This window comes from Rutilus rutilus (genome assembly GCF_951802725.1).
Source record: "Rutilus rutilus genome assembly, chromosome: 23".
NCBI lineage: Eukaryota > Metazoa > Chordata > Actinopteri > Cypriniformes > Leuciscidae > Rutilus > Rutilus rutilus.
The window spans coordinates 14,515,724-14,543,690 of record NC_140233.1 but is presented as its reverse complement, the minus strand read 5'-3'; the positions used below and the strand labels follow the sequence as shown (position 1 = coordinate 14,543,690).

At 38.2% G+C, this 27,967-nt stretch overlaps 1 protein-coding gene across 1 annotated transcript; it reads right to left on the bottom strand.

Moving 5' to 3' along the window:
* Positions 1 to 1,761: 1,761 nt before the first annotated feature.
* Positions 1,762 to 23,027, bottom strand: LOC311283187 (interferon-induced GTP-binding protein Mx3-like). The gene is made up of 14 exons (XM_084397449.1): positions 22,781 to 23,027; positions 17,764 to 17,960; positions 12,592 to 12,714; positions 12,371 to 12,481; positions 10,486 to 10,640; positions 10,264 to 10,402; positions 9,952 to 10,150; positions 9,259 to 9,355; positions 9,037 to 9,159; positions 6,676 to 6,808; positions 6,411 to 6,554; positions 6,208 to 6,284; positions 5,883 to 6,092; positions 1,762 to 5,797 (listed from the first exon to the last, which is right to left on the bottom strand). The coding sequence occupies exons 1-14, from the start codon at positions 22,858 to 22,860 to the stop codon at positions 5,561 to 5,563; spliced, it is 2,025 nt and encodes a 674-aa protein (XP_084253575.1). The 5' UTR covers positions 22,861 to 23,027; the 3' UTR covers positions 1,762 to 5,560.
* Positions 23,028 to 27,967: the final 4,940 nt, after the last annotated feature.

The following is a 27,967-nucleotide window of genomic DNA, read 5'->3' as shown; positions in this document are numbered from 1 at the left end:
TTTCAATGTACATGTACCTGAAATATTTTCAAATGAATCAGTAACTTATCAAATCGGGAAATGTATGTCAACACTCAACCCTTTAGTTTAATTTAATCAAATAAAATCATCACACAAACGGATTCTTACTAAATGTAAACCATTAGTTGGTCCACATCTTCTTCCAGGTCATCTAGTTTGCCCCACGGACGATCCCTCTTCACCAGGGTGACTCTTTGCGAGCCGTTGCAATGGGATTTCCTTTCCTTCCGTGGCGAGGGAGGTACATTACAGCATGTCCTTTGATCCCCAGTTTATGCTGTGTGGGGTCGTTTAGGCTGGTTGGTGTAGTTTAAGGTGAGAGACTTGGACATCTGATTTGCATTCTCACTATTTATTCACCTTGTGGATGATATGCACAATCAATTTCAAATTTATTCTCAACACTTAGCCAATTCAACTCTGTTTCTCCTTGTTTTACAAACTGAAACATTCTTGAGCTTACTTAGTAGCACATGCCTTTTTTACCTGAAAAACACTCAACCCACTTTGCTCATGTTTACAGTAACAAGACAACATTCTATACATTTGGAACAGAATCAGGTTTGCTTGATGCAATCCATCACAATATCCTGCAAAAGTAAGTGTGGGGTGGACAGGGCAAGCTTGCTTGCTCTCTCCCTTCCCGACTTATGCGCTGCACAGGTGTGGCACGGTTTCTTTCACAACAGTAACCCAGGCCAGGTTAGGTAGCCAAGTTCATCCATGGCCACTCATTTATTGGGCACATATTTTGCCCAGTGGGCCCACTTAATAAATTTAGATACAGCTGTTTTTATATTGGAATGATTCATTTGTTTTTGGTGTCTCACCAAACACCATATCTCAGTCTCTCACACACACTTTCACACCCGCCTCTGGCCAATGCATCACACTTTTTTTTGCGTGCAGCTTGTGAATTGAATGGGGAATGTATATATTAGCAGTGGAGAATACCACCAAGTCTAAAAGGGTAACAAAACTTTGCCGATGACAGAAGCTACTGAATGCAATACGCATTCCCCTTGCAACAGTGTCTAAACATTAGGATATACATTTTCTGATGACAGTCGCCATGAGATTGGGTTTAACACCGCCAATGTAACCTTCCAAAAATCAAATAAATTGAATGTTTTAAAATAATCATATAGACCTAGGCCTGCAGTTGAGAGAGCCAATTTAAATTTCTCAAATGCAATTTGTCATTCATTGCGCAATCACAATTTTCAAACGTTTTGTTGTTGCTCATGAGCTACTTAGAAGAATATTGAAGATCTCTACAATCTTGGATCCATGGCCAAAAAACATTCCTATCTCATACCCCTGGTAATGACAGCATTTGTGATTTCAAAAGTTTGGAATTTTAGATTTTTTTTTTTTTTTTCTATTGAATCTAGAAAATGACCTTTAAACGAAATAGAGTAATCAATATTGTTGATTTTCTAGCCATAATTTTCTCTTTGGACACCTTGTGCCCTATTTCCCTTTTCTTTTTCAGAGAACTCTGCATAGTCAATAACCTATTTATGTCTTTACCACTTGCTGGTTGATTTAATAACCCTAACTATGCCAAATCCATCCCCAGTTTTAACTGATTGGTGAGTCAAGATCCCACTTCTGTTAATGAACTTCCTTTTCCTTCAATAAGATGCAAAGTAGGGCTGGACTGGTACCTATTGAAAGCAGATTCAGAATGTTAGTTTAACAGAGAATACAAAAAACTGCTGTGAGACAAGTGAATAATCAAAGTAACCAAGTTTATATAACAATGAACACATTTTGAAGCAGTCTCTAGTGATCATTAAAAATGGGGGAGGGGATGGAAGTCTTTCTGTGCGGATTGTCATTCAGTTGAACTTGTTGGGCTGTGAGGGCACTCAAAGGCCTGGTGTTGTGGTGTATGGGCTCCGTTGTTTCTCTCCTCAGTCGGGCTTTTGATCGATCCTGCCACAAAATTGCATAAGTAAATTATTCACCTTTTCCTGCAGTGAATCTGTGTCTATCCATGCTGACCCCTCTAAGAAGTGTCAACTTCCTCTTTCAGGAGGGGAGCTGAACACCCATCCGCCACTTCCTCTTCTTGTTTCAGCAGTCATCTCATTGAAGACTCAGAGAACCGCAAAAATTTCTTAAACTCCACGCCGGAGGAGGGGTGTAAAACAGAGAATCAAGTGTCTAGGTACACCAAAATAAAACTAACTGGTTTCAACAGACTCACACCACATTTGTCCCTCCTCCCTAAACCTTCGGGGTAGGGAGTCATTCTTTGGAAACCAGGATGTTCAGCCTCAACACGTTCTCAGGTCCAGCTGAATCACACACGGAATCCCACTTCTGACACATAGGGAGTGTTGAGGAAATGATCTATTTAGTGGTGAGACTGCAATGAACTTTATCCTTGCAAGAAGGCCATTCACATATAGACTTCAGAGTTTTCTGCTGCAAAGGACAACCCCGCCTAGTGCGGGCTGCATTTTTATACATCACTCACGCTTCAGTCAGCTGTTTTCCTGTTTTCCTGTTATTTCCTCCAGAAATCTTAAGAGGTCCTGCAACATTATATGGTTTACTGTAAATCCGACTGTGAAATATATAATTTAGAGCAAGTTGCAACTTTCAAGAAACCTCTTAAGACAACAGAACAAAAACAGCAGCAGTTCAAACAATATTAGGCTACTAACTTGCAACAGATGAATCAACAAATTCAATTATCTTCTTACGGTAGATAGAACAGCCTTCCACTTGACTCCACCAGTTCAACACAGTCTCACTCCCTACTCGTCAAATGTCTGACGCATGGTCAAGGACCCCTGGCGTCAAGTTTTAATGAAAGAGGTGTACCCTTGGCGTTGTTTTTCGACGCGGGGGTTCGTCAGATAGACATTCATGTTAACAAAGAGGTGTACCATTTGCGTTGTTTTTCGACGTTCGTCTGTCAGACAGACATTCCAACCCAGTCTCACGGCAGTTCGTGATATGGTCACGTAATTTATTCTATTGATTTTTTTTTATTTATTTCGTTATTTTCGTGATGTCAGCACGTTTTTAAAACTAGAGTATTTCAATGGGAAGCATCTTTCGTGATCACAGCACGATTCTTTCTGCCTGTCGGGCTGCAGCAGAGAAGCTGTTTAATCAACATTTATTCACTTATTACAGCAAGGTACGATATGGTACGTGGGGAAAACGCCCCCTTGAGGACCATGTAGGCTAATTGTTTTCTGTGGATTTTTTTTTTAGATGTGTCTAGAATAGTTATCATTTCAGTGACAATGACAAATCATAAACCAAGTATCAGAAATGTCCACCATTTTCTTGTTATTGGATTCTTACATTAATTTGTACCAAGGGGTTGTTTTGACCCACAGGTGGGGTAAAATGCCTCCCAAAATGCCCCCACACCGACAAAGCAATTTGCATAATAAATTTACAGGGGGAAAAAACAGAGTACAAGCAGTTCTAGCTTAAAATGAAAAAGACAAGCTAAAACAACAGTAGATGAATAGTTATTAATGAACTAATATTGAAAAATATAGTTAGTTATTGTTGCGTTGTAGCGTTTTAGCCCACTCCACCATAAAGCTCTGCTTATTCTAAGCACACATTTCAAGGTTTGTCGTCTGCCACTTTAAATGCTCAAGCTCTTGTAGCCTATTCTGAGTGGCTGTCAAAGTTTTTCATCAGCTGGAAAAAAATCGTTCTGAAATGATTCCAATTATATAGTTTCTCTGTCGTTGTAGTTGTGGTGTGGACTACTGTGGTGCTATTCTTTTATATGTATAACATTTTTAAAACAATCATTAGGGCCTCGTTATCATCCTGGTGTGAATGTGCCTAAATACATTAATATCGATTTGGATTTAACCCTGAAAAATCCGATTTTTGGATTTGACACTGAGCAACTAGCCTGACGTCAGACTTCGTACTTCCGCTCAATTTCAGTTCGCTTCTGTACTCAGTCTGAGATAGCGACCTACTCCCAGTTTTCCTCCGGCCTAAAAACAGCCGGTCAATCAACGAACAGAGGGCGGGCTGAGAGCCATGACGTAGACGCTGATTGTGCCGTGGATGCGTAGATTTACTTCACATAATCTGCAAAAGTCGTTCACAGCCATGTTCACTCCGGTATTTCGCTCGATGGTTTTGTTTTCGCATCATACATGTGTTTACAGTGGAAGTTCGATGCGGCTGAGCCGGCGCATAACACACGTAATAACCAAACGTTATGTGATTGGCTTATGGGTAACCAATGATCTTAAACTTCAGACAAGCGCCCCTCCGCGAGAAAGAAAACGCTTTTCAATTATGCCATGCCAGACTCTGTCTACTAAGCAAAGTGAAGTAGCAGAGTTTGGTATTACCAGGCTACTGAACAACTGCCATGTTGCGCTTGTTTGCAAGCCATGATGTCTCTTGAGGAAAAACCAATATTGCGCTCACGTAGCTCATTTCTCATGGGCGGGCCAAATTCTTTTTGCGGGCAAAGAAGAGAAAGGGGAGGTAACCTTTCCCCTTATGACGACATAAGGGGAAGATTTCTAGATCCGCCCGTCTGAGCTTTTGTTTTCTCAAAAATACCCAGGACTTGGTTTACACCCATCAAAACGTCTAGCCACTGGGGGACCATAGGCAGGCTAGGGAAACTCATATTAAGGTTAAAAAACCTTATAAAGTTCAATTTTTTTTTTCAATTTTTTGATGGTACATCAACTTACAATAGGTTGAATGACACGTCTGCCATAGCCTGACGGGGTCTGTATCGCTTTTACTGCCACTACGGAACTTCTGGGTTTGGGTAGTAACCCGAGCACAAAAAGAACTACAAAATTCGACTGCTTTACGGCATACCTCACATCCCCCACCACCCCCCCATTTCCTCAAATTCGGACGTATAGCGTGTGGTATAGAGTGTGTATGTTGTTGTCATGGCTGAAGCAGCAACGAAACCGAAGAAGGCAAAGGTTTTGTCTGAGGAGACTAGGAAGAGAAAAAGGGAGAGTGACAAAATCAAAGGCTTATGAAAAAATAAAACCCATGAAATTATATTCATATGACATGCTGAAATATATGCCACTGTACCTGGGATGAAGACATTTCACATGCAACGCAGGCAGTCTGCCCAAGACGTGAGAACTCCTTCTGCAGAGTTCAGGGGTATCGGCTTGTCAACAAATGCACGTGTATCCCCTGGTGTAACCATGACAGATTTTATGACAGTAGTAGAAGACAATACTGTTTCCCAACTGTAGGGGGACCCCGAGAGCAAAAGTTACTTGGTGTTGCTTTAAGTTAGACCTTAACTTGTAGATAACGCACTGAGGCTGTAGATAACGCACTGAGAAAACAAAATGTATCGGCCCTGCTTTAGCCCATTTTGTGAGTAACATGGAAACAATCAAAAAGTATAAGATGTGGGTTAATGTATGTATGTATATTTTAATATTCTGAAGAAAATGTTATAGGTTTATTTATGGAAAATGGATGTTTGTTTAGAAGTTGTCAGATACATTATAAGATTGACATATATACATTATATGTATTTTCAGATACCCTCAGTAGAAAATGTGCTAATTAATTCCTGAGCAGCACTCAAACGATCCAGGCGCTCTCGTAGATCTTTGCGCCTTCTGCTGACTTCAGAGTCCTCAAACAGGAGCTCACTCACATTTGCCCCATCCAGTAAACTCAACATGTCAATAGACAGGAGCTCAGCAGTCTGCTTCAACATGAAAAATAAGATCATCATGGGCAGTTGGTCAGCCATTCGCTGCACCACAACCTGAAAGAAGAATAGAGATACTAAGTTACTTCCACATACACATACACTGCACTGCTATTTGTTTCTGAAAACTAAGAAAATCTACCTCATAATACGCCTCCAGCATATTACTGTACTTGCATTTTTTGTCAAAGAAGGGTAACTGATCTTCTGAAAACTTATCATTCGTAATCTCATTCAAGACCTTCAAGAAGATGGGATCTTGAGAGTAGACCCTGTTTTCCATTTCAAACTGCTCTAAAATCCTCTGCTCCATCTTTTCTTGCTGGGTTAACTGAATGTTGTTGATTTTGTCCTATGGGCAAAATGAAAAAGTCAAATGAAAAAGTAGCGAGGAAAGAGAACTTGATTAAACTGGATTAGTTTTAGTTTTGTTATTAGTTTTTCCACCAATTAGGAGCAATATTTACCTTAGCAGTGTTTTGAAGGACAGAGTAGGTCCTGAAACACTGATTCACCACGTCAGTCAAATGTGTGATGATGATGTCTTCAGGAGAAATACATCAAGTCAAGAAGACAAACAGCCACATTTGTTAAAACTATTAATGTCATTAAATTGGTGATCTAATCTTTTGGCTCTCTACAATAACCATAAAGTATTTTGTGATGGTACCTTTGGTGGTATTGAGTAATTCAATGGCTGGCTTCTTAAGTTTGGCCACATGTTCTTGCAGAACCAACTCAAACACTCTGTAGTTACTGAATCCGAGCAGTTCCCTCCCTCTGTTTTTCTGGCTCAACTTTTTTGAATTGCTGACTTGTTTGGAAACAAAATGGATTTCTTATGAAATTAACTGACTTTTTCATTTTTATCGGAACTCTAAGAAAACAACAACAAAAGTGAATTCAAAGTTGTTGCATGTTGTAAATTTACTGACAGGATGTTTTTGTGCTGTTAAGATGATCATTCCACTTCTTGAATTCAACCCGAAGCTGGACAAACAAATTTTCCTCACTCATCAGCTCCCCTGATGATAAAGAGTTGATTTGATCACTGAATCTTTTTAGGGTCTGTGAAGAAAAAAAAAAAAAAATTCATTAGCCTTTTAAAATATCATTATACAGCAAAAGTGAATCTTCTGAGGAGGTAAAAGAGGTATTATCTGAACAGAGAACATTTTCAGGGGCTGTTCACACAAGGCACGAGACAAAACATAGTGGATTTAAACAGAATGAACCTTGCTTTTCAAACATTTACTTCTTTTAACTAGAGGTCGACCGATATGTTTTTTTTCAGGCCGATGCCGATGCCGATCTTTTGAGATCCGGGTCGGCCGATGGCCGATAAATGCTGCCGATTTATTTTGGCCGATATTTGGCAGATTATGTGCTTGTTTTTAACCTCTATTTGAAAGATAAAATGTAACACAAATAATTACTTAAGATAGACAAGATTTCTCAACAAAAACATTTATTGAACACTTTACCAATCTGCACTTGTACAAAAGACAAAAAGAACTTGAGATATGTTTGGTAATTGTACCTGAATGGATTGAAAATTAATTTGCTACATTTCAGATTAATATATTTGTTTTCCTTAACATTTGAATTAACAGTAACTTAAACACTTTGCAGTTTGAATTATGTCCTGATAAACAAAATGACGGAGTATGTTTTTATGTTTCCACTGTTCGATCGCGCCCGCGCCTCACACACACACACGCGCGCGCGTTTGCACACAAATATAAGTAAACACTTTGCGACTTTAAACACACGCGACTTTTCGATCTCGATCGCGCCTCTCTCTCTCTCTCTCTCTCTCTCTCTCTCTCTCTCTCTCACACACACACACACACAACGCATTGCAATCTTTACATCGCAGCCGGAGCTAAAGCGGAGTTACAGATTAGGTGTCCCTAAAGAACCCGCGTATCTAACAGTAGTTCCACATTACTTTGCACGCGAGTTTTATTTATTTTTATAGCGTGTATTCTCCGTGGAAATTTATACACCGAAACGTGACGCCTGTTCCGTTTCGGTTCAATACGAAAACATGTACCGTTCCACCCCTAGTCTACAGTGAAATACAGTCACACATTACACTACTGTTTGGCCAGCATTTTAACCGTGTTTAATCCAGCTAACTTACTAGCTAACGGAATGTTAAAGTTAACTGCTGACTAGTGTCAAGTGCAGCGAAGCGATGTTTATGTTATTCTAACGTCCGTTTTCAGAGCATCCAAGAGAAGCACAGGCATAACAGTAGCACTGATATGAAGCACAGAAATGCGCGTTGATATTCGGTCCGGTAAATAACGGTCGTTAAGGCACCAGTGCCGTATTAGCACTGGGTCTGTCTGTAGCTATCCAACCCTAGCAAAGCAAAGCCAGTCCTTCACTAGCATATAGTTGGTCTCTTTTTTTATTACTTATTTCTCTGCATTGAGTGACAACCCTCTCAAATATAAGACACACAAACAGAACAAATAAAAGTCTCAGATTCACTGTCTGTAAATTCTTGCTTACTTATTGTGACCTATGATTGTGACATGATCGCAACCCTTCTGATGTGCTAATGCAACCTCAACTACGCTATCAATTTCAAAGTAGCCGAACGTCATGTCGCCTATTCATGTTTTTTCTCTAAGTTGGCAGTAACATATCAAAAGTTTTTAATTAAATATAAAGGAGTTTTCTCCAAGGAACTTAGCTCCTTCCTTAAGCACTGGATGAGATCTGCTCACTCTGCTGGAGAATGACTCTAGGCGCAGCGTGCGTCGAACGCGTGTTCCACAACAACAACACTAGGCTGCCCACAGATGCGCCTGCCTAATAATCGGCTTGATACACTTGGATATTGGCCGATGCCGATTATGTTAAAAATGCAAAAAATCGGCCGATCAATCGGCCGACCGATGAATCGGTCGACCTCTACTTTTAACTTGACGTTAAGGTAATTTCAAAAATATATTATTCACAATTCTGATTTAATATTTTCTTATTCTTTTTTTCCTAAGAAAAAAATCTTGCAATTCAAAATTTTCTCAGAATTGTGAGTTTGATATTCTGACTTTCTTTCTTGCAAACACAAAAAATATGTATCTCGCAACTTTGACTTTTTTCTGTATTCTGTGTTTTTATCTTTTTAAAGGGCTGCTAATTTTATGGATGAAAGGATCTGTCTGTTTCACAAAATGCATATTAAGAAATGTTTACATTCCATTTCATAGGGTTCCAGCATCTTGAACCCCTAATCATAATTCTACTAAGCAAGAAGATGTGATGACTTGAGGTCCTACTTCAGTGAGGAACTGTTTGGCTCCCTTAAGATCTTCTGGTGGTCCAGTCTCGTACTCCTTAAGCTCATTCTTCACGTCCCACAACTGTGTTTTAATCTGCTGATTGAGTTGTGGTAGTGATTTCTGACAAAGATAGGTAAGAAACAATTTGATTATAGAAACCACAAATGCAGTTCACCACATTTAGGACTCTTAGTTTAGTTTAGACATTTACAAACTTACTTTGATATGATCAACAAGATTCTGAGTCAGCTTGACAGCAAGACATTCAATAGTCGCTTTACCCTCACTCAATTTATTTGGAGACGGTAAGAGGTCTCTGTAGTAGAAAAAGAGAAGGCACTTAGTTTAGATGGGGTTTACTTTAGGTCATATAGCCTACTGTAGCTTGGCAAACAGGTATTCTTGAAAAAATAATAATGGACAAAGTGAACATAACAAAAAACTAATATTAATAAAAAAAAAAATAATTTAGGTTTCGGGGGAGTTATACCACATATTACAATTTTACAATCTGAACTAACTTTGCCTTGTCACATAAAGGTGAAATATATCTGAGACTTTTATTGACCTTGATACAGTCTAAAGGGACTACAAGGCTTCTTTCTGTGATTATTATTATTTATTTTTTTTTTTTTTTTTGCATGTAGTTTATGCCATTTAGCTTTATGATTTTGTGGACAAACTTTTTTCCAAGAATATTTATAAGCAGCAAATCTCATGTCTTGTGAAAATATTTTTCCTAAGAAATATTACTAAAACATTATGCCAAACTACTGAAGGTTTTATTTTATTTACTTTTATCAGGATAGTTGTGTCACCCTGAGTGTATGCACCTCAAAACATAACATTAATTTGAATTCAGAAATGACATGCTAAAAGTTGAATTATATTCTTAAATATATAGTCTGTAACCTGAAATTGTCATGGTTTTGGAAGAAATCTCTCTCTATTTGTGTCGCCTCCTCCAGAGGAATTTTCTCATTGATCTGCTGTTGTCCTCTACACTTCACCATGGTGTAACCTTTGCGGAGAGGAATCACTTTGTTGTGGACAATAGCCAGAATGTCCTTCTCTGTTCCCTTGTCTATGAGATCTGGCTTGGTCAAAATGGCTGTAAGAATGAAACATGTTCATTTAAAAAGTGCATTGGATGATTTGAAGCCTCAAATCATCAAATATATTTAATGTTATTAGATGTTGTGTGCGGATCATCTGCTTAATTACCGACAGTTCTTCTGCCCTCAGGATCTACTTCTTGTGCCATTTGTAATGCTTCTGTTGTTGCAATGTCAGTGTTACAAGGAACCACTACCAGGTTTATAGTCTCTTGCTTCTCAATAAATTTCATAATCAGATGTTTGATCTGCAAGACATGAAGACATAGTTTTAAAACTGGATGTCTATGGTACTGAAATGTGGTGCTCAAAATCAGATCATGCTTTTCACCTGGTTTCCAATATCCTCTGGTTGTCCTTTTACTGGGACTCTGGCAATTCCAGGTAGATCGATCAGTGTGAGGTCACACACATCTGGTGACATGACCTCTAAAGTGATGAGCTCATCACATATTCCTACCCCCTTTCCTGCCAGCTCATTCTGGGCTGTACAACACACACACTGCAAAATTAACTGTGTTTATAAGAAAAAATACGTCACTTAAAGCAGCATAAGCCTGAAGCTTCCCGCTCTTTCATTGATACAAATGTTTCTTTTAAGAAACAGTAAGCTAAATGTTAGAGACAATGATTTGATACTTTTAAAGGAACCGTATGTAAGATTGTGGCCAAAACTGGTACTGCAATCACTTTCAAATTACTGTAGAGCGGTGTATCCCCTCCCCCTCCCCCCTGACTCGAGGTTGCCAGCTAGGCTGCAGGATCCAGCAGGAACGTTGGCTACAAGGAGCTTCCAATGACAAGTGACGAGTCCTACACAGTAAGTTTTTTTTCTGTTAATTATGTTTATGCTTCATGAGAGATGTTTTGCGAAGTAATTATGTATCGCAAAAATTTACTAATGGCGATTACCTGTCCAGGAGAAAATTAGCAACGTAGGCATCTGTCTTCAAATTCTTCTCCGTTTTCAGCCATCTCCATCTTTCAAAGGCATCTCTTATACAAATCCTTGTTTTATTTCGGACTTTGTCACAACGTATTTCAGATTCATAACGAGGTCTTTTAGGTTTCGTGACGTTAGACATTTTTTATCTGACACGTTTGTAGCTGCAGCTGTGGTAACTAGAGCAGAGCTGGCAACCCGGATGCCGAAACACTACTGACTTTGTGATTAGTAGATAGGTGGAGGGTGGCGCACCAGGCCAAAACACAACATGACAACATCAACATCAGTTGAGGGCTGCAACTTCACTTTTAAATGACAATATCCTGGCCGGACTACTGTTTTCAGTGATATAAGTATTTGAAATGAACTTAATTTCTTAATGCCTAGTGACATATCAGGGCCATTTTATGATTAATTGAAATACATTTCTTACATACGGTTCCTTTAAGTACTGAATTAAATATGTTTAATTAAAATCATAATATTATATATATACTGACTTACTGACTGATTTCGGACATACTACTCCGCTCGTGTACTGTTTTTCGCATACTATATAGTAGGTAGTAGGGAAGTATTCGATTTCGGACGCAGCTTCAGTGTTATGAGACCGAGACGCGTGCTTAGGAATCCACATGTGCATTAGCTTGGTCCAGCTTTTATAAAAAATCTGTTTTTTTTTTGTCATGATACAAGCGTTTAGAAATAACATTTATGAGACAGTTGTTATCAAATTTCATTGGTGATTTCAAATATGAAATTTAATCGTAAGCTTTGCAAACAGTTTTGGAGATTTTCCCATTCAAAGAGATATGAGTTGCCTTAAAGGGACATGTCCTCAGACTCAGAATTATGTGTTTCTATGGCAACACTTTCAATGCCAAAATGAATCTGCAGCAGTCAGGGGTAAGGCGGTCATGTGGTTTAAGTCGAATCTCGCCAAAAATTCTGAGTTGTAATTACGAGTTTCTACGAGGACATGTGCTTTTTACAAGTCAGAATCTCATAATTATGACATGGCGTGCATGCACCTATAGCCCTTCATATAACAGGATGTTGCTATGCAATATGAGTTCTGTGCAGTGATATGATGAACTGGAATAACACATTTAATTTACTGAATCAGCATTCAAGACAACAGCCATCAATTTTAAGACAAAACTAATTTTTATATTTATTTACTGATTGTGACTGCAGCTTGAGATTTTGATCTCTATATTATGTTCTAATAACTCTGAAAAGAAAGGAATTTTCCTGCAGATTTACTAACCTGCTGCAACATGTTCTTCAACTGATGAAGGATCTCCAAATTCAAATTTCTTCAAATCATAAGATGGATGTGCTACCTTTCCATTTGCCAATTTGCTGGCTTTAATAGGACCTGCAAGATTTCATAATTTAAATTCAGTTGTAAGATTGATAATTTGAGTCAGTTGCAAAAAAAACACATCAAGTTAAGAACGCAAAAGAGACTGCAAACAGTTTATAAACCTGCAACAAATGACGGATCCACAAAGTCAGTCCTCTTTTTACGGTAGGATAGAACAGCCTTCCAGTTGGCTCCACCAGTAACCTTCTTCAGCCTCAGCTCCAGTGGACATCTGGTGACAATTCCTATAACAAACACAGTCCAGTTAGCAACCAAGAAAACTGACAGTGGAAAATGGTGTGACAACAGTGCATGTGCTGACAAAAGTCATTCTTTAAATCTTAAGGCCCATTCACACCATGGACGATAACGATAGCGATATATTATTATATGTATGTAAATGAATAGCAGAGTCCAAACCACAACTACATGGATATTAACGGCACAGAGAAAATATATTTTGGAATCACTTTCAGAGTGTTTTTTTCAAGCTGATAAAACTATAAAAACTTTGAAAGCCAATTTTTGTCTTTTTCAGTTTTGTTTTTCTGATCGCTTTGCCTGTGTTAATACTAACTGCATAAAAATGGCACAGGTGTGTATTTTTATTGGATTTTTACTATTTCAAAACTATTTTAAATTTCCTTTAAAAACATAGTTCCTCTTAGCACCTTTTGGACAAAAAGAAAAATTTTAAACCCAGTGCCATTTAACTATAAAATGATGTAATCTTAAAACCCTCTGGGGTCTAAGGTGTTTTTGGGGTCCTTGAGATGTTCTGACATGCCCTGACATTTGTGCTTTTTTCATTAGCTTATAAACATATTAATGGCAAAGGTGTAATTACACTCTATTTAGCACAAACAGGGCTACCATAATATGTGAGCAACATGAATGTACATGTTTGTATTTTTGAGAGAATGTTTATGCATGGTTATTGAAAAAACTAAAAACTAAAGTTTCTGAAATAAGGCCACAAAACACATACTAAATATGTGTCAAAAAGACTTTTGACTAATGGATGTTGTCGCCTAGAGTTTTTTCTTCAAAATGATGTGAAAATCATCCTGCCTAATCATTCACATAACACAATACATTGATTTAAATTTGGCAAAACACTTTCTGTTTGGAAAGGCAATATGTGAGTGGGGCGTCAATGATCCAACACCATCATGCATTTTTAGTGGTTTACACCTGAGGAGACAATGGGGCCCGCATACTTAATGAGCCATTCATTCAGGTGTGTCACTGAGCCACAAGAAAGAATGCAAGAGCAACAGTTGGAAGCATCTCAATTTTATTTATTTTTTTCACAAATTGTGCTTGCAAATTGGCCTATAATATCCAAGGAAAACATGTCTAGTAATTGTGCAGTTAATTCTCATACTGTATTTTCAGTTTTGGAATATTTATCCTCTCCCCAAATTTGCCACTAATAAAACACAATAAAAATTATTTAAAGAAAAGGCTTATATTTACCTTTTAACAATTCGTTTACATCTACCTTGTAAATATATATAACAACAAACTTAGCTTTCGTCTTAAAACATTATATCAATCAATAGACTGCTTTACCTTTCAGGTTAGAAAAAGGATAGTCTCTCAGTTGTTGCTACCTATTCTGGACTATGCAGATATTATATATGCCAACACTACTGCTATTTGTCTACATTCTCTCGATGTGGTATACAACAGCCTGTGCCGATTCGTCCTTCGCTGCCCCTATATGACACATCATTGTGTGATGTATGAACAGTTGTCCTGGCTTGCACCCTCAGACAGAAGACAATATCATTGGCTTCTGCTCATTTTTAAATGTATTTACTTTCAATATCCATATTATTTATCACAATATTTAGTGCCTTACAGGTCACAATATAGCCTTCGTCACAATGAACAGGTCTTCTTTACTGTCCCTAGAGTTAAGAGAGAAATTGGGAAATATGCTTTCTGTGTTAGAGCCCCTCGTGACTGGAACAGCCTTCCTGCATCCATTTGCTCGCTTACGTCTTTTCCTCTGTTCCGAACTGCTTTGTTGACATATCTTCAGAATACTTGTCTGTGTTTCTAGCATCTCGGATTTGGCATTGATATGTGTCATGTATGTTTTTATACAGTATATATATGAAAGTCAATCTGTGATGGGTGGGGTTAGTGAGAGCTTGTGTGTGTGTGTGTGTGTGTGCAGGTGTGCGTGTGGATGTGTGCGAGTGCGTGCGCTAAGGTTTTTGTTTTTCTTTTATTGTTGTTGTATTATTATTTTATTATTATTATGATTTGATTGTATCTACTCTGTTGTTCTGCTGTTTTATGTTGTTTGGATATGATCCTGAGGACCCCCATGAAAACGAGATGTTTCATCTCATGGGGTTTATCCTCTAATAAATGTTCATAAATAAATAAATAAATATCTTTTTTTATTAAAAAGGTTACAATTACAACAACAATTCAAGTGTAATCTTTCTTTGTAAAAACTAAAGTATACATTTTATCATACATATTTCAAAGTTAAAGGTGGGGTATGTGATTCTCTTTTTTGGCCATTTTTTCTAAATCACTTGAAATCCTATTCCTAGCCCACTTACAGCCACTGAGTTAGAAGCAATGAAATGAAAATTAAGCAATTTAATCATCTGTGGAACGGGCAGGACTCGAAAAACTCCAGCCAATCATTTCCAAGACCACCTAGAATCATTGGACAGTAAGTGCGTCAATCAAACGGTCATACCATCCCCCCTCCCCCCATCCCCCTCATGTTCTTCGAATGGGGTCAAAGGAAAGAAGGTAGGACCATTTGAGTTGTGTATTTTCAAAATCTGCCGGCCGTTTTGCAAATCACATACTCCACCTTTAAGGATTCATTACTTGAATATAGCCTAGGCTACATTGGAACAAACACTATAACATATTATTTGATTATTTTTGACAAAACATACTATATTTAACATATGAGCAAAAATTGGCAAACAAAAGCTTATTTGAGGTGGCAGATATTTTACAGTAAAAATGTATAATCTATCCAAAACTAATCAACAAAATGTTGTCTTTCATATGTCTGTAACATAGGTCTTTCGTTTTTATTATAAGAAATATAAATGTTAATTTGCAGTTTAATACGTTGCTTATACAAATACATTTTATTTCAACATATTTCAGTCGATTTTTACTCAGTATAGCAATACAGTTTGCTAAAAGCGAAACATTCATTCACACACAGAAACGCGATTCAAATTTAAACTGTCTTTTTGCGAGTTGTGGTAAACAGCGCGCATCTCTGCCGTTCATTCATTCACACACAGAAACGCGATTCACTTGAGAATGAAAAAAAACTTACTACAGTATTCCATGGCTCAGGATCCTTTGTCCTCGAAATACCAGCACTTCTGAGGTACATTTTCCATTATTATTATGATAGTATTATTTCTCACAGCGCCGCGAGACAGTGTAAACAAGTACAATGATCTGAATAAGCTTGATGTGTTTTCTGGAGCTGATATGGGGGCGTTCACATAAACTGAGAATATTTGTTTTTTATAAAAATTACTTCATTAAAAAGAAGAGAATTCAAGCTTCATGCCTTTGTGCCTGTGTGCCTGTGTGACTGTTTGACTGAGTATTCGCTGAGTTACAGTTCATTTTCAGACGCGTTTCAGAATGGACTTAACTGACAGAGAGAAGGCAGAACTCGCTTCATGTTTATTTTTCTTTATTTGGCAAAAAGCACAACACTTTGTTTTTATTGTGAGTATACACAAAAAAAATACACACTTAACAGGATCGATTGATGTATATCACAAGTATGTCAAAATCAAAATCAAAATAGTAATTTGACTCTCTCTTGCACTGATAAGGAAAAAAGCGAGCAGATCACGCCGGCGTGATTGCCGACCTCAGGGGGTTAAGAGGCTTTCATTCTGTTGGCAAAATTTTTACTATTTTTTACTAGCCTGGGAAAACCCAGACAACTTCCGGCAAATTTAGATTTTCTCTGCAAGTAGTCTGGCAAAGAGCTCATTTAAGCCCATTTCTAATCCTTCGAAATCGCAGCACCAATCAGAAACGTTGGGGCGGGCTTTACACAATGACGATCGCTCTGATTGGTTTTAGGTCTATCCAATTGCGCCCAGAGGCATTTGAGCGATGTCCGTTGGTGACGCCCCTTTGGAAATTAGTTATTAAAATCCAATCACTGTGTGCATCAGTGGAGTTTTGCTGGCATCTAATGGGGTAAATCTGTTACTGTGCCCAAACAAAATCTTACTGAAAGCTCATTTTTTTTAGATCATCCTCAAATTTGGAACATAACTTGTAAAGATTTATGGCTTTCAATTTATATCAGTTTTCGAGTTCAACATGTTCCATAAAATATATAATCCATATAAAATAATTAATAATGTTCATAAATCATTTTCATAAACTTAAACTTCTGTAACTTTTTTTTTTGGTTTCACTTTTTTAACTTCAGCAATAATCTGCCAAGGGTCTTCTTTAAAATGAGACCAAACTGTGCTCCCAAGCTTAAAATTTGTATGACAGTTTTTTGACATGGACATTTTTGTCCACTATGGACTTATGTGTAACTTTTTTTAATTGATGCACAAGAGTTAAGAGCTCAAGCATTTAAAGTGGCAGACTACAAAACTGTAGTGTGCGCTTATAATAAACAGAACATTATTATCGACGCTAATAGTTATCGTTATAGTTATCTTTAGTTATGGTTCTTGGTGTGAACAGGCCTTCAGAATTCAACTTGAACATACAACCAGTTCCAGAATTGCGGGTACATTTCAAGTAGAGAAAGAAAACAAAAATAGGAGTAATTATTCTGTTAAACTTTTTTTATTTTCATGGAACACACTTTAAATTTAATATTTTCAATATCTGCTGATCTTAAACTTGTAAGATTTGAAATAATTCTGAAAATCAATGTACTAACAGAAAAAGCTGTCAACTCTGTTAGACAAATTGGGTCAAACATATACAGTTAACATATGTAACACAATAAAAAAAAACATGTCTTTTCTAAGATAACTTTTGTCTCTTCTTCCATTAATTCAACTTTAAGCCTAAGATAGAGACTTATTGTTTTGGAGAAAAAATATCAACATGTTTAACTAAAAAGTTACCAAATCTTTCATAAACTTGAAAATTAGCATGTGTCTCATGCATTACTGATCTGGTAACCACAGGCTGCAAGTGCAATAGAGCAAAATTGGGAGAGGTGAAGGCTACCTAAAATGGTCATTGTGTTTATATGAATTTCTAATTTCAAAGGGGAGTAAACCAGTCCTCACCGCTTCCTCTTGGTAGTGCAACTCCAGATAGCGCTTCCAACACAGAGCTTTTCCCAGAACTCTGATCTCCGATCACTGCAATAGTCGGTAATGCCAAGTCCTTCTGAATGCCAACTGACCGCAGAGTGTCAATCAGATCAATGTATGGACGAATTCTCTCCTCTAAATGACTGTGAACTGCTCCCTTCATTTGCTGACTGTAAAGATAAAAACTTACATTTGTAGACCTATATAAACAAATCTCATTATTGCACAGTATTAAGTCAGTTTTTAGGCATTAATTTCAGCTTAATGGTACAGGTTTTCTTTCTTCAAAAATAACATGGTAACATAATTTCTAATATATTGGAAATAATCGTATTATTGTGGTCGTCTGAGGGCACTATGCCCTTTGTAATATCTTATCTGAGTGCAAAATGCTGCTTGGACAAGAGAATTTTGATACTAAAAATGCATTGTACACTTGTTTAGATCTGTTTATTATTGTTTGGAGTTTTTTAATTCACATTCAAATGATTATGAACGTAAGCATGAAAAACCAAATTAACATTGTGGCAAGCAGGACGAGGCCTGGGGCAGTGAGAGAACGGTGCGAGGTGGTGACGTGATTGATGATGACTTGATGATTGCTTTTCGCACCTCTTGCCACGTGCTTGTCACGTGACACACCACCTGTTTTCACAGACTGTGACGACGTGTTTTAAAGGTCGTCCACATTGTAAATCCTGCAAAGTTATATATATATATACATATATATACAGGTGCTGGTCATAAAATTAGAATATCATCAAAAAGTTGATTTATTTCAAGAATTCAACTTAACAGGTGAAACTAATATATTATATAGACTCATTACATGCAAAGTGAGATATTTCAAGCCTTTATTTGTTATCATTTTGATTATTATGGATTCCAGCTTATGAAACACACAAAATCAAAATCCCAGAAAATTCGAATATTACATGAAATCACACAGTAATTACACAGTGATACCATGGTCATTGAACCAGGTTTTGGTTCTTTTGGCAGTGTGGGCCGGTGCAAATCCTGCTGGAAAATGAAGTCAGCATCTCCATAAAGCTTGTCTGCTGAAGGAAGCATGAAGTGCTCTGGAAATGTCCTGGTAGACGGCTGCGTTGAGTGGACAGCACAGCCGATGACCAACACAGACTGTGGAAACTTCACACTGGACTTCAAGCATCTTGGATTGCGTGCCTCTCCATTCTTCCTCCAGACTCTGGGACCTTGGTTTCCAAATGAGATGCAAAATTTGCTCTCATCAGAAAAGAGGACTTTGGTCCACTGTGCTTTATTAAATCCAGAGTCAACGCAGCCGTCTACCAGGACATTTTCAGAGCACTTCATGCTTCCTTCATTTTCCAGCAGGATTTGCACCTGCCCACACTGCCAAAAGAACCAAAACCTGGTTCAATGACCATGGTATCACTGTGTAATTACTGTGTGATTTCATGTAATATTCGAATTTTCTGGGATTTTGATTTCGTGTGTTTCATAAGCTGGAATCCATAATCATCAAAATGATAACAAATAAAGGCTTTGTTACCTTTGACACCCACACCCCTTTTCCACCAAGGCAGAGCTGGTGCTGGTTCGGAGCCAGAGCCTAGTTTCAAATCGGTTCTTTGTTTTTCCACCGCCAAAGCACCAGCTCCGAACCAGAAAAACTGGTTCTTAAGTAGCACCAAATCATTGCAGGGTCTAGAACGGAGCCAAGAAAGAACCGCTTGCGTCAGAGGCTGGGGGCGGGGTTACCGTGACCAACAAGACTGAAGAGAAACTTGTGACCGCCATTTTCAAATAGCAGCTAATCGAGCTAACAGCAGCTAAACACGATGGACGCGATCTAAAATATAAATCTAAGGCTAAAGTCGGCATTTTATTGTTAAAAATAAATGTTATGTACATGCCGTTACTCTCGCTTGTAATCTCCGTCTGTACAAATAATGGCGAGCCGCGCGAACACGTTGGATCCGCGTGTTTTGGATGCCAATGTAGGTCCGCAAAGCCATGAACATCAATAGCAAAGCAACGTGCGCCATTGTTGATATTGTGTTTGTGTTTGGCGCCGCCGCCGCGCTAACGTTGCCGAGAAAGATGAGACGTAGCTGTGACGTAAGACCTGGCTCTGCGTTGGCTCTTTAGCCTGTGGAAAAGCAAACCGGTTCTTCAGTCGAACCAACTCCGAACCGGCACTAGCTCTAGCTCCGAACCAGCACCTGGTTCTTGTTGGTGGAAAAGGGGTAACTGTGGATGACGTTGTAACGTACACCTCCTTTGCAGATGGGGCTGAACCGTTAAGCTCACAACATAATGTTCTTCTCCCTGAGTCATGTCGCTCTTCTCCAGTGCCGGACAGTGCCGTTTCAAGTGCCAAAGTTTTCCCATGACATTGAACTTATCCTTGCAGAGGCAAACAAGTCATATCATCCCTCTGGAATGCACTTTCATGATGCAAGTGTTAAATCTGCAATAATGCAAGACCTTGCCAAAGCTATTTTCTCTTACACAGCCTACCCTTTAAATATACAAATATTGTTGATTGTAATAAAACTTGTTGAGAAGTTTCCATGCTTAAAGGAGCCTGGGTCCTTTGCAGGGATGTATGGCTGGCAGCAACGCCTCAAGTACAACATGCACAATTTCCGTGCCAATTAGACCTAATTAATTTAATTAGTAACTATAACAGAAAATGTTTGTATTTTTATGTTGTCCCTTTACTCCTTTACTAGATCAAAGAGGAGTTCCGACGTATAACAACAATTTCCTTGAAAGAGACATTTATGCTGAATCTTGACAGGTACACACCATGTCTTCTGCAGCTGATGCATGCCAAAGGAGGAGTTTTGGTACCAGGATGCATCCTGTCCTGAACACTGTAAATGATGCATCTTTTTTTTTTACTCTTTTCACAATTTTATTTTCAGAAATAAGTATCTATGGTGGTGCTGAAAACCCAACACATAGAACTTTAAAAAAAACATGCAAATAGGCAAAACAAGCATACTAAGAAAGCTATCGGCCAAAACTGGCATTTTCGGTTTTTGCCCAAAAGAGAAAAAAGGCCGAAAATATGCCGCCACACCCCTCCGTGTTCAGCGATAAGGTTTCACTCTGGCTCAGCATGTTTTGTGACTTTGCAAGCTGCTCCGCTTTCAAAGATACACAACTGTGTGAGTGCGCTGTGCTCTCCGCTCCGTGTTCACAGCTATCTAACCTTGCTTTCTTGAATGCACCCCTGTTCCTTTCCTCTAAAACAAAGGTAAACAATATCTTGACTCAGAAGTAATATAAATATTAGATGGAAATAATATCAATAATATTTCAGTTGAGAGACATTATCTGAATCCGGTGATGCATCCTAAAAGGACTTTAGGCGAGTTAAATCCTAAGAGGGTTGGGGATTCAACACTACTTTAGCCTATACCCTGGGATATATCTTGTCTGTATTATTATTATTAAGCAGGATACATGTATGGTATGTCAAATATCTTTCAAAATTATTAAAACGACATTTAAATTCTCATTTCTTTATTCTCTTTTGGCTCCGCAAGGTACTGTGAGTTATGTGCACCACTTGCTTTTTATGCTCGATGGTGTTTTTAGCCCCCAATGGCTCCTTCCAGGCAGCTAGCCCTAACCTCAACCTTAAACCTACCCATCCCCTCGCTGCCTGGAAGGCGCCGTTGGGGGCTAAAAACACCAAACACCGCTTTTTATGCATGCACACAGTAGCAGAAGGCAGCCCACAACAAAAACCCACTTTTACAAACCACACCAAGAGCAAGCGTTTCTAAGCCGTGTTTAGCACTAATATCCACTGAAAACATTTTTGTTTGCTTTTTCTGAACTTGTGCATGTGTTGTCAGATTGATTTTTTTCTTAATTAGCTTGTCTTAGTCTATTTGCATGTTTTCTTAAATTGCAGCGCACTGAGCTTGAAGGGCCTAATAAGTAATGTTTAATTATTTCTATTGACTTATTATTATTAATAATAATTAAGTAGATTAACTGTTTTCAGCTAATAATAGAGTTATTATTACTCAATTTTTATAAGTAATGTGTAATGTATTGAGAAATATTAGGTAGACTTTACCTAATTACATTTAGTATATCATAGCTGTTAAATTCAGGTAGGTCTACTCCTTTCTCAAAAATATAGGATGAAATCTACCCAAACAAAATGAGTGCAAATTTTTACCTCACTTTTATTGAGTAGATTCTATAGATTTTTTAAACAGTGTATATTTTGTGCAAGATTTGCAACTGCTCTTTATCACTTAATTAGAAGCGCTACAATTTAAAATACAAATAAAAAAGCTCTGTAAACACTTGCATTTTTGCAACACTATAAGTGTGTCTGTGTCCCATCGGGTAATCAAAAGTTCTACACACACTTGCAGTGCAAACACTTGGGCCAAATACAGGAAATACATAAAGTAGACAAGCATAGTCAAGTGTAAAGACCGCAAGTGCGTGTTTGGTCAGACCCATAGAACATATTCATAACAGTGCCATGCCATTTTTAACAGGAATGATTGTGATGCTGTGAGGGACAGACATACATCCCTTCAGAGGGTTGTGTTATTTAATGTGTTTTTGGATTGTTCTGAATTGTTTTGAAACACTGCAAAAATATATTTCAGAAAGTTTTCAGTCGACAAAAAACTCTGAGGTATGTAAAATTATAAGTGATCTAGGAGCTTTATGAAGCTTTTTACAGCAGATGCACTGAAAAGACGGTAAGTCTATTCCTCACAGCCTCGCTTTTAATACTTGTCATGGCGCTGCTCTGAAAAAGGTCTATAGTACACTCAAGTGACCTGCCCTAATAAACTCACATTGCCATGTACATTTCTTTTTCTTTTCTTTTTTACATCTAGATAAAAAGAAATTAACATGGCCAATAAAAGCATGTACAAATATTTCTACATAAATAAAAACAATTTAATAAATAATTCAGCAATAGTTTAATAATAAGCAAATAAAATATACTAACCTTTCATTTTGAGAACTGTCACTATCTTCATCATCATTAGAATTTCTTCGATTTGTTGAGAATAAAGAAAAATTAAACATTTTCGGGATAAACAAGGAAAATTTGTAAAAAATCAGTTCTGAGAAAAGATAATGTTCTTAGTTTCAGATGCCTCTTGTAAATTGTATAATTTGGGTTTCAGCCAAATAGAGCATTTGAGGTGATGCTGAAGAGAAATCAAAATGAGTTTAAATCTGTATTTCAGACTGAATTTATTGTGAAACACACCCATTTTAAAAAATGCAAATGCAAACAGAGGTAGAACATGTGACAGCAGGTGAGGTGTAAGAATGGAAGAACTGGAAGGGAGGGCTACTCTCTGAGAGAACAAAGGAAATTAACATTTGAACTCACTCTTGTGAAGGTAGCATTACCATTCGAGATGCAAGTCTCACCTCAGAATGATCTTAATTTACATTTCTTTCCCTTTTCCCCCATCTCTTCTCCCTCATGCTGAGATCACCAAAATTCACCTGGGAATTCAAGAATCTATATAGCTTTATGTGAATAATTATCATACAGTATTACACGTTTGGTATCATTTGAAATGTCTCAGTGCGACTGGTACAAACGCCCATTCCCAAAGGGGTAATCCAAAAGGTAATAAGTTATTAAGAGTTTTAGGGTTAACTTGTACACAAAGGAGGGTGTGTCTTCCAGGCAAATGTATGAGGGGCCGTACAAGCCAAAATCCATTCTTCCATTCTCACACACATACATTCTCCTTTCACATACATACATTTCTACTCTCACACACACATTTTACTTTCACATACATGCATTTCTACTCTCTCTCTCTCTCTCTCTCTCTCTCTCTCTCTCTCTCTCTCTCTCTCTCTCTCTCTCTCTCTCTCTCTCTCTCTCTCTCTCTCTCTCTCTCTCTCTCTCTCTCTCTCTCTCTCTCTCTCTCTCTCTCTCTCTCTCTCTCTCTCTCTCTCTCTCTCTATCTCTCTCTCTCACTCTCTCTCTCTCTCTCTTTCACACACACAAACACACACACACACACACACACACACACACACACACACACACACACACACACATTCTACTTTCACCAGAGGTAGGTAGAGTATCCAAAAACTGTACTCAAGTAAAAGTACAAGTACTTATAGAAATATTTACTCAAAGTAAATGTAAAAGTAATAATCTTAATAGTTACTTGAGTAAAAGTATCCAATGAAAATATATATATACAATCACCTAAAGGATTATTAGGAACCAATACTAATACTGTGTTTGACCCCCTTTCGCCTTCAGAACTGCCTTAATTCTACGTGGCATTGATTCAACAAGGTGCTGAAAGCATTCTTTAGAAATGTTGGCCCATATTGATAGGATAGCATCTTGCAGTTGATGGAGATTTGTGGGATGCACATCCAGGGCACGAAGCTCCCGTTCCACCACATCCTAAAGATGCTATATTGGGTTGAGATCTGGTGACTGTGGGGGCCATTTTAGTACAGTGAACTCATTGTCATGTTCAAGAAACCAATTTGAAATGATTCGAGCTTTGTGACATGATGCATTATCCTGCTGGAAGTAGCCATCAGAGGATGGGTACATGGTGGTCATAAAGGGATGGACATGGTCAGAAACAATGCTCAGGTAGGCCGTGGCATTTAAATTATGCCCAATTGGCACTAAGGGGCCTAAAGTGTGCCAAGAAAACATCCCCCACACCATTACACCACCACCACCAGCCTGCACAGTGGTAACAAGGCATGATGGATCCATGTTCTCATTCTGTTTACGCCAAATTCTGACCCTACCATCTGAATGTCTCAACAGAAATCGAAACTCATCAGACCAGGCAACATTTTTCCAATCTTCAACTGTCCAATTTTGGCTCAAGTTGTGGCTTCACAAATGCTTTGCTGCATACCTCGGTTGTAACGAGTGGTTATTTCAGTCAAAGTTGCTCTTCTATCAGCTTGAATCAGTCGGCCCATTCTCCTCTGACCTCTAGCATCAACAAGGCATTTTCGCCCACAGTGCTGCCGCATACTGGATGTTTTTCCCTTTTCACACCATTCTTTGTAAACCCTAGAAATGGTTGTGCGTGAAAATCACAGTAACCGAGCAGATTGTGAAATACTCAGACTGGCTCGTCTGGCACCAACAACTATGCCACGCTCAAAATTGCTTAAATCACCTTTCTTTCCCATTCTGACATTCAGTTTGGAGTTCAGAAGATTGTCTTGACCAGGACCACACCCCTAAATGCATTGAAGCAACTGCCATGTGATTGGTTGATTAGATAATTGCATTAATGAGAAATTGAATAGGTGTTCCTAATAATCAAATGAGTGTATATATATATATATATATATATATATATATATATATATATATTGGCTATCTTTGCAACAAAAACAGAAGACACAAGCATTCTGTAGCCCGAAAATAATTGCCTGTCCTTTGGTTTGTATAACTTGTATAACTTATACAACTACATTTGGATTATTAGACAATGTCGAAATAAAGTGACTCTTCAGAGTTTTGCATTCACATTACTGCACACACATTACCGTGGTATGGCGGGTGTTCATTTCATAAACTGTGGACAATGGTAGCTTATTTAATGTTTAAATTAATGTATATGTCCAAAAAACGGGTTATGTCATACTTTGTAGTAGTGCTATCGTGGCGTAATAATCTATTTGGTTGTAAAATGTATTATGAAATGAAATCGAATGTATCGTCCTGTGGAATCATTAATTCACAGACAGCTTATGAAGATGTTCAACTAATAAAGATCTTCATCACTGGCAAAAATATGATGCATTTGCAGATTTGCTTTGTAAGGCCCGCTATATTGGTCCAAACTGCCGGTTCGCCAATACACGGGGAAGGTTATCACGTGTTCTGTCCTCACTCATGCAAAGTATTGGTTGGTTAAATTTACAATACATTTAGTTATGTATCCTCTCGTTTATTTCATCTGACTCCATAAATGAAAGGGTTTTAATGATATCTGTGGATCATTAATCAATTTGACTATTCGTTTTAACCATTAAATGAACAATGTCAAGAACAGTTAGAATAAACACATGTAAGGATTTATTATGTCAGGTAAATGTATCATGCCAATTTCATAATCAATTCAAAGATAATCGATACAAAACATTAAATGCTCTGGAATAGAGAGAAGAGATGCATACCAAACATTAAGCAATACATGAGGCTGAGACCTCTCACTCTCATACAAAATACTTTGCCTCGAGAAAAGACAGTAACACGTAGAGACCTTCCACGCTGGTCGGATGCCGGCAGAGCTGTCGCATAGACTGTGCGAATTGTGGCCTCGCGCCACTAGGGGGCCTCGCAATCCTGCTGTTTTGTTTTTTGTTTGTTTTTTGTCACGAAAAACGAATTTGGCACGAATGTAACAATTCTACAAATAAATAAAACATCTCCACGTTTTTTAAATCAAGTGATCAAAGTGCTCGTTGCAGCTGCGATCAGTGGCGCGGATACAATGTTTTCTTGTGTGGCTGTCGCACATGCCGCACTGTCTTCATTCCGACGCGCGCTTCAATCGGTTGCATATACTCTAACATGATGCACACAAATGTGTCCCTGCTTGATATACAACCACTGATGAACATAATCGGTTTTGATGAGAAAAAAAAACTAACATTATACGAGTAAAAAAAGAAAAAAAACGATACGAGTGCGGATTCGAACCCAAAGGGCCCTATCTTGCACCCAGCGCAATTGACTTTGTACACCGACGCATGTTTCATTCCTATTTTGCACCCGCGCAAAGCGTGCTTTTCCCTCCACAGAAGCACGTCGCTAAACTAGGGAATGAACTTGCGCTCCCTGGGCGGTTCAGCGCAAAAAAGGAGGCGTGTTCCGGCGCAAACGTTCCCTGGTGCTATTTTACTGTTCCATAAAACAATTGCGCCACTGGCCAGAAAAAAACTAGTCTAAAGTCAGTGGCGCGTTGCGCGTTGTTCATTATGCTATTTTAAGGGCGCATGCTTGACCATAATGTATAGAGTGCACAACGCTCATACACTGTGATTCTCTAATCTACACAGAAGCAGCAGTTTTCATTTTTGCAAATCATATTACAAACGATAGATAGATAGATAGATAGATAGATAGATAGATAGATAGATAGATAGATAGATAGATAGATAGATAGATAGATAGATAGATAGATAGATAGATAGATAGATAGATAGATAGATAGATAGATAGATAGATAGATAGATAGATAGATAGATAGATAGATAGATAGATAGATAGATAGATAGATAGATAGATAGATAGATAGATAGATAGATTGATTGATTGATTGATTGATTGATTGATTGATAGATAGATAGACAATTTATTATAAATATAATAATTTATTATAAAAGCATACATCTAGCTTACACATTTACCCACATTATTATATGCCTGTTTAACCGAAGCTAATTTGGGTGTGTTTCTCCATCCCCAATGTCACTTCTCTCTCTTTTACGGCCGTGACGAGAGCGTTGGTCTCCTCGGCTGTGAACCGCTCTTGACGCGCGCCTGGCAAATCCGCCGTTATAATAGCTATACGCCAAGGAAAAAGTGCGTCTGCTCTTAAAGGGAATGTGAGATGTCGCTCTGATTGGTTTATTTCACGTTACGCCCAAACCACACCTATGAATAATGAAGCTACTTCAGACCAACCCCTTTTAGATTTGTGCCAGGCGCAAGAGTCATTTATCCCGCCGGGAAAATAGCAACAGCGCCGAGACCCGCCCACAAAGTTACTTGCGCTTTGCGCTTTGACACTTGCGTTTCAGATCGTTAAAATAGGGCCCTATATCTCTGATATGCTTGGCAAAAGTTCTACCACTGGACCATTAAGATATACGTTGATTAAGTAGGCGGATCTATATAGATATATGTATTCACACAAATTATCGAGCTGACTTGATGTAAAACCACTCGTTGCACAGTTGATTTTTTTCCCCTCTGAAATAAATAGCAAAAAGTCATAGCTGAGACTATGTGCAAGATTATGCTGTATTATTCTACTTGGTAAAAACGTATTGCAGCGAGATTATGCATGCAATAGAACTACGCATAGAACAGCTACGTCCGTGTGACTGTTATTCATGCGCAATTGAGCATCCACATCAAAGAGCAGGGCCTCGCACC